We start from the raw sequence: 8,214 nt of genomic DNA, 5'->3' as shown, positions 1-8,214 counted from the left end.
ATACATAGAAAATTTTTAATCATGAAAATACATAAAATCTTTTTGATTTCAAACTAATTAAAAATTAATTTGTATGTTATTTATTAAGATAATATATTACATAGACAACGATGTCTTCTTTGATAGGTCCTGGAATTCTAATCTTCTCTCTGTCTCGATCACGTTCATATAAAGCTGGTGTCCCGGCGACTTCGTATTCGCCCGCTAAAGTGATCTGCCTATCCAATCAGAATTTTATCAGAGTTTAAGATTACAGTCATATTAATATTACGAAAATTTTGTTTATCAAAGTGTGATTAGTGTGTAATAACTCTTTTTGCATTGTCTGATAAAAATATATGTACAATGTAGACAAGCAAGCGATACGATAAAAGCGTAGATTATAGTCACGTTAGCTTTGCACAATCTCAATTATATTTAAATATCGCGATTAGTTGCCTACGTTATTGCACAGTTTAGGATTTTACGATCTGAGTTATATACGCACCGTTTTCCATTTAGGAAATATTTGTCAGAATTCGGCACGCCGATGCCGATATAATTTTTACTGTTACCGATCTCTTCGATCTTAATATTTCGCGAACCGGACGGAATAACAATGACTTCCTTGTATCCGGGACCATCATTTTTATCATAAACGCCGCTGGTAGTCTCGCATTGAGTACCATCGCCATGACAAATTCCACAACGATCTTCCGTAGCATCGGAATCCACCGTCCAATCACAACCGACTTTCTAAAAAAAAATCTTAATTTTTTAATGCTCAAAATTTTTTTTAAGTATTAAATAAAAGATTTAAATTGAAAAAATATTAACATTTACAATTTTTTTGAAAGTCAATTTTTTTTTTAAAGAATACTGACCCTGCATATGCCAGCGATGCACATATCCCTGGTACCAACGTTGCATGGCGTACCATCGAGAGCAGCCTCTCCCCAAGGGACGATTACGCTTTCCTCTGTATCAGTGCAATAAAGCTCGCAAGGCTCCGCTAAATGAGAAGGTGTAAATCAAACTTCGCGTCATAAATCATGTAATGAATCATTACATGATTTGAATATTTCTAATCCGTTTTGCGTTTTGTAACAGATATTGAATCATCCGAATAATTACATTTTATTTTACATATGAAACAGTTTTGTTTTTATATATAATTTTTATATATGCATGCATTCTGATAATGTCGATAGATAATTAATTGACAACTCGTGCATTTTGAAAAACCGTAAAGATGTAGAATTCGAATTTTGGAATTACATATGCGATCGCGGGAAAAAATTTCGTGCATCAAACAACGCTTAAAAGTTTACTTACTTTGGTCGAAATATGGCAGCCAGGTATAATTCTTTCCCTTGTATTCTTTGCCGTCGTAGTTGCTGCACTGAACTGCGCGGAAACTCGGCGTACCTTCCGGGCAAGACTGCGTGTTGCAGATTTTATAGCGGCGTCTCTCGCCTATACAAAACTTTCCACCGTGCGCGGGTTCCGGATGATCGCATTTCCTCTCGACTATCGAGACACCGGCGCCGCAAGTTCTCGAGCACTCGCTCCATGATCCCCATTCGCCCCAACCGCCGTCGATTTGCCGCGGTCGATCGACAATAGGTACACATTCCTGATTTTGACACCACTACGACGTAAAAATATATTTCAAAGATTTTAATATTTTGGATAGTATTCGCTAACTTACCTACCTAGATAAATCTCAATAGTGATTTAAATAATGGCAAAAATATTTTATGAAGACAGATCATTATTGAGAGAATTTGAATTTACCATGTGTTTCCCACAATGTGTTCCCGGAGCTGCCGGATGCAGCATAGTAGTGCAGGAACCGTCCACGATGCACCATAGTTTCGAGCAGATCTGGAATCATAAGCGGTCATAAATCTTTAAATCGTGGTTATTTAAATCGAGCCGGTTAAATTCAGATCGACAAAATTTATTATCGACGATCTTTGTTTACCTCCTGCAACGGAGAACAGACAGAAGCTTCTCTTACGCCGAACTGCAGCCTGCATTGATGCTCGGCATTATACATTGCACCGGGTGGCAAATCCGGATACGCGTAGTCATTGCCCGCAGGCTCGTCTTCTAAGCAATCGCCTTTTCCTTGACTGAAAAATTCCGAGAACCACATACATGTACCTATATATTATATTTCTTGGTTTTTGTTACGTAGAAAATACAGAGATTGCAGAATCCTAAATTAATTAGATTTTTTATCGAAATATCTTTTATTTACTCCAAAAAGTTTGTAATATCTCTCCTAGAGCATCTGGACCAGGCTACACCAACAGCGTCCACCTCAAAAGTTGGCGTCATTACATGTAAAGTATCGCCTTCACGTTTACTGCAGCCGATTTTTTCCGTGTCGTGATACATTCCAAAACTGAACAAAATATGCGATATGTATTTAAAATTGACGCACACATGCCTAGATAGATGTTACATATTATATTAAAAATTTTAAATAATTATTTTTAATTCTTTACATAAAACATTTAATTTAATATTTCATATTTCATATATAAAGAAATATTCGACGTTCTTATATCGATACAATTTCTCACTCTTGCTTACTTATGTCCCAATTCGTGCGTGATTGTATGCGCCAACGTGATCCCATTATCCTCGTTGACGCTGCAGCTACGATCCGGTTGGCACATACCAGCAACGTGAGCCACTCCCAAAGTGCTGCAAGGGGTATTCGCACGCGAACAAATGTCCTCCCTCGTCACTAGAATTGCCACGTCGTGATGATTCGGGTGCGAATCATCGCCGGGATTCAATTTCTGCTGCCATTTGCAGAAATTGTATAGAGTTCTGTCCGCGTTTATCGCGATGTCCAGCCCTTGCTGGGACAGAAATGGTTAATTTCGAATAATCGCTTTCGAGTAATCTCGATACTATCATTGCGCGTTTATCGCGCTCGTTGAATACGAGTAAAAGCGATTTTAAGCGTAACGTAGATACCTCTGCCTCTTCTTCCTCGACGAGAATAATTCTGACCACTACGATGTTGATGAAATTGCCGATGGTAGGATCGAGATAAAGCGCGGACACCATATTCATGATTGTCAGGAGATAAGTTTCCACATCGCCATCCTGGTGAAAAGCCATCATCGTCGTGTCAGCGACGACAAGAACCTCGACATGACGCGGTGTACTGATCGATCTCTTGGAACGATGCCATCGTTTCGCTTGATGATGTTTCCTTCGCCCACGGCCTTGAACTTGGACGAGGCCTGGTTGAGTTTGCCATTCGAGCCGCGTCTCTGTCAATCGACGCGGTTCTGTCGGATATTTCACGTGCTGTCACAATCAATTGCTAATCTCTTTTTTTTAATCTATGCTTTTACCGTCAGTTTATTTGCTGCGGAGTCAACGATCTTAAATGTTGCTAAAAATATGCAAAAATATACGCGCGATCCTTGTCAATCGATCGAGATAGATAGTAGCTTCCACACTGTGGAGTGCTTTAACACCGCGGCTGATTTATGCATATTGGCAGATTGTAGGCCTGTAATTAAGATTTCATTTGGTCCATCCGATAGATCGGCAAGCTTGCCAAAATGAATACTCATTGTAGTTAATTATGGGTTTGCAACGAATTGGATTATCCCCTCGTGGGCAACGCGCTTCATTATATAGAGGAACGTATCAACCGAGCGATCTTAGTTCTCTATATCGGCGTACTCGTGCACGTTTCATCCGCTGAAATGCGGGAACGTCAAAACGGGTGGCTAGATCGTATCTTGAAGTTGTGCCAAAGACTATACGAGCCAGTAATTTCGGGATTCGTACGATTCAAGCGAATTAGATCGGGTTAATCAACTTGTCTTGCAATATCGTTCAAATTATGAACAAATCGATTATCGATGCTTTCGCACATGTTACACATATGCAGGAAATCTTACAACAAATTATGAAGCTAGTAGAAGCTATTATTGTAGTCGAACGAGAGATACTAGAAATTAGTTTAGGGAGGATCATTGTAATCCTCTCTATTACTACTATATATTTCAATATTCCTGCGCGAGATTATGCTCTTTCTCTCGCCCACCCTACCTTTCTTCCTGCTCGGATATTATCGTCGGCGAAAAATAAAGAACAGACAAGGCGTCGATGACACGCCCACGTTCCGTACCACGGTGCGTCCAATTACATTATACGTGCAGACACATAAATACACGCGATACATATTACAAGAGAGGGCGAGAGAGCAAGGTAGGTGTAGGATGGTGATGCGTGCGGGGGAGCGTGCGGGGGAGCGCGCGGTTGTAGGACGCGCGGGCGAAAGTCGAAATAGGAACAAGAAGAAGGTGTCTGTTCTCACCGCGGGTGCCGCAGTTTCTCTCCTGTTTCCTTTTCTTTTTGCGCCGTCGCCTGCTGCGGCCGCCGGCGCCGATCTCGATCTGCTGTTGCTGCTGCTCGGCCGAGCGCCGAAAGACGAGGTGAGGCCGGCCCCCAGGGGCCGTCGGGCCTCTACAGACCGGCGAGCGAGCACCGGCGCCTAAATCGTCGGTCGTCATTTCGTCGGCCGACGACGTGCCGCGTTTTTCTTCCAGGGACACGGCGACTGGTTCCAGCCAGAACTCGCCGTGGTCGCCGTGCAGCATACCCGCCTGAAACACAAAACCGGGTCTCATGTTACTCAGACACAGAGAGAGAGAGAGCCGGTGTACACCGGCGAGATTCTCGTCGTGACGTCTCCCGGCGACGCCGTATACGAATGGGCCGTTTAGCTTGAAAGTGGCACGTATGTCATCCTGAAAAACTTGTTAACTCTTCACGGCGAGTACGCTGCCTCGGTATTTTTAAATTTTCGCGCGTGTTATTTCGCGATTAAGCATTATTTTTGCATAATAAAGCGCGCGCTTAAGTGTTGAAAATTTATATGAATGTACTTGGAAAATTTACATTATGTCAATCATCGTGAGCGTTTATTGCGGCATGAAACTGATTGCATACAAAAATCTAAATATCGTATTTCGGAACATTTATACATCATATTTTATATATATACATATATTTGAAACGTCGTCAAAAATCATTACTTTAGCGTGCACATTTACGTTTACAATTAGAATGGAATAAATCACGATCTTAAGTGTGGGTATAGTCAAGATTGACGGGCACGAAAAATAACAGACTTGCGGGGTCGTATCTCTCTTCGCAATTTTGCGCGAATATCATCCCAACGGCGACGATATGCGAAAATATTGATACGATATACGAGATCATAAACGAAGTTATATGAAAGCGAAGCGCTACTGGACTGGAGATAATGCGTATTCAGCGCAAGTAGCAGCTAGATATTAATATTATATAAGTATGCTTCTCTTCTCTTAAGCACTTGGAAATTGAGTTTCCACCGAGTTGGTTTATATCAGCGAACGCTGCCGAATATATATTATGCTCAGTTCCCATGAAATGTAAGCATAGCTCCAACGTGGGAAGGACACCGCTCGATACTGCTCGGTATCGCGAGAATAGAGAGACGTTAATGTAAAACTTATTGGAACTTGCCGCTCATTATTTCAGCCATCAATCGCTATCTGACAGGAAACGGCGAGACTTGTCAGTGACCACGGGTGATTAATGTCGTGGCGTAGCTGCGGGCGTGCTAATCTGCGGCATGATCAACATCGTTTGGCATTATTCTATTTCTTGTTCTAAAGGTGTTAGAGTTCGGACCTCCGACGGCGCGCCAAGCGTCATGGAACAAGTATTTCGAAGGTTCGCGTGATCGAATATAAAAAGAAAAAGGAGCAGACGGTTTCGAAATTAGGGAAGGTTAAAAGTTGGAGCAAGATAACATTCGCATATCTCGGTTAACTTTTTAAATAATACAAAGTTTTCATATAATTATAAAAAATATATATAAAATAAACTTCTCTCTTTCTCTTTATATATATAATTAGTTCGCTTACTTTGCTTTTTTATTCATTGCAAATTGGTATTATTGAATATTAAACAAAATTTTACACTAACGCGCGATATTATCTTATAAAAGCAAATTTCTTAATTTCATGATACGGTAATGTTAGAAATATATGATAGCATTCTTTTTTTATTGCGGAAATAGTTCCTTTTATTAACGAAATTTTATTAATAAAGCGTATTTAGAGAATAGGTACAGTCAGATATATATTATAATCATTATATTAAAAATTCAATCTTCATTGCGAATCAAAAATTTCGTATACCAACATATATATCAATACTTATAATCTGGATTGTTTATGCCATATCATATTAATTGGTGTCACGAGATATTCCTGTGTCCCGGCAAAATAAAACGATCGGCGAAGCGGAGCGAGAGAGACGGTAAAAGGGCTAAATATAACCGGGCCGAGGTGGCGCTCGCTATTTCGATTAGCCCTCGACGCAGACCGTGAAAAATCACGGCGCCAGTCTCACAAAGGCGATGAAGAGGAAGAAGAAGAAGAAGAAGAAGAAGAAGAAGAAGAAGAAGCGGAGCCTCGTCGTCGAAGGATCTCAAAGCGAAAAAGATCCGGCCGTGACTCGGCTCGACATGGGGCCTCACGGCGTTCTTGCCTTTTCCGCTTCTTCTTCGTCTTCTTTCCCTTTGTCACGTTATCTTTGTTTTATTTTGCGTCTTCCTCTCTCTCTCTCTCTCTCTTTTCTTTTTTTTATATGCTCACAAACTTTGATCGCCTATACAAGGAGTGATTTGTTATCGCGATGGCTTTGACGACGACGATGGATAGGACATTTTGTTGTCGATTTTATTAACTCTTTTGCAATCCAAGGAAATTAAAAAAATAATCAAACGTTAAATATTCCATCCTTATTATTACGTTTAACAATATAATTGTAATTGTTCATTATTACGAAAGTATTTGGAGAGAAATCTATTTCGTCAAGATTTACAAGGGGGTTAATAATTGCGATTGATTCCTTTGCCGGGATTTATCTATTAAAAATATAGAGTGCACGCTTAAGTAATGATAAATATAACAGAATATAGATCGAAGCGCGTGCTCTCAGCTGAAATAAAATAATTGGGAGTTATGGCGCATATGTTAGTTGCACCCATGCAATATTTCATTCTTTAGTCGAGAAAATCTCCGATATCCGTCAATTGGCAGATTTAATTTAATAACTACAACTTCCATCCGATATCGGATTCTGCATTTGGAGTGTTTTATGTAATTTAAAGCGGTACTTCTGCAAAGAGTACTTTTCAAGTTATCGAAAATATTTCATAATTCTTCTATGGTAAACAAGTAAAACAAGTAAGAATTTCACTTATCTCTAAAAAGTAATCTGCAGAAAAATGATAAGATAATAATGTTCAAATGTTTCCATCTTTAATACACGACTATATTGATCAGCCATGCTTTCGCGAATCGTGTTAGAATGCATATATATATATAAAAATAATATCGGTTGTACAATCTATTGCATATTCTTTGGTATTACTATCTGAGAAAATTTGCTATCCTAGCTGAATACAACTCTAATCTCGACAACCAAATATATCTTTATAATAACATGACATTTACCAGGAAACTATAGGAATATTTCTTTTAATTGAACCGTATTGTACAGGCCAACGGAGAATATATGCGATATATATCGTCGTCTATTTGCGGGATTCGATTAATTCCGCATATCGACCGATAATTTACGACAGTTTATGTTACAGTCGCATCCTCGGCGGAGGAGGAATTATATTGCAACAGTGTGTTGCAATAGAGAACCGTCCCGCGATCGTATCTATTGCGTCTTTTCTAATTGCCACGAACACGCAAGAATCGTGAAACAACCCTATAAATTCGCCAATCGTTTCCCGGAATGGAATTAACGAGCGAGTATGTCAGGCTTGTCGAAAGTGGCTTCCGATTTGCATAAAGCACGCTGATCAATTATGCGTCGTTATAATTACGTAAAATATTATAAAGCAACGGCGCGGATACGTACTCTCCGCGCGACCGGATCGCGAGAGCGGATTAAATTATTAATGGGCGCGCAACTCGTTGCAAACGGTTGACATAAATTACCGCGAGCCAGTTCGCTATTCGTGCGACGCACACCCGCACTATCGACGCAATCGATCGTGACGATTGCACAAATGCCGATCCGCGGGTAGGAGGTATGTGCATAATAACCGCACCGCGCACATCAAGAAAAACCTATCGCGCGCGAGAAGTTCCGTCCACGCGTGTTTAACGCGACCGCGAT

At 40.3% G+C, this 8,214-nt stretch overlaps 1 protein-coding gene across 1 annotated transcript in view; it reads right to left on the bottom strand.

Moving 5' to 3' along the window:
* Positions 1 to 8,214, bottom strand: part of LOC115239434 (A disintegrin and metalloproteinase with thrombospondin motifs 7-like) — a 42,051-nt gene that overhangs the window by 3,243 nt on the left and 30,594 nt on the right. The window contains exons 4-13 of the mRNA XM_029813951.1: positions 4,340 to 4,628; positions 2,977 to 3,296; positions 2,584 to 2,858; positions 2,246 to 2,392; positions 1,967 to 2,117; positions 1,777 to 1,866; positions 1,315 to 1,630; positions 864 to 991; positions 488 to 735; positions 101 to 218 (exon numbers count right to left, since the gene is read on the bottom strand). Coding sequence (XP_029669811.1) covers positions 101 to 218; positions 488 to 735; positions 864 to 991; positions 1,315 to 1,630; positions 1,777 to 1,866; positions 1,967 to 2,117; positions 2,246 to 2,392; positions 2,584 to 2,858; positions 2,977 to 3,296; positions 4,340 to 4,628 — 2,082 coding nt within the window. The remainder of the gene's footprint in view (positions 1 to 100; positions 219 to 487; positions 736 to 863; positions 992 to 1,314; positions 1,631 to 1,776; positions 1,867 to 1,966; positions 2,118 to 2,245; positions 2,393 to 2,583; positions 2,859 to 2,976; positions 3,297 to 4,339; positions 4,629 to 8,214) is intronic.

This window comes from Formica exsecta, unplaced genomic scaffold, assembly GCF_003651465.1.
Source record: "Formica exsecta isolate Colony F162 unplaced genomic scaffold, ASM365146v1 scaffold116, whole genome shotgun sequence".
Taxonomy (NCBI): Eukaryota; Metazoa; Arthropoda; class Insecta; order Hymenoptera; family Formicidae; genus Formica; species Formica exsecta.
Note: the sequence above shows the minus strand (reverse complement) of the source record. Positions and strands in the feature narration are given on the sequence as shown.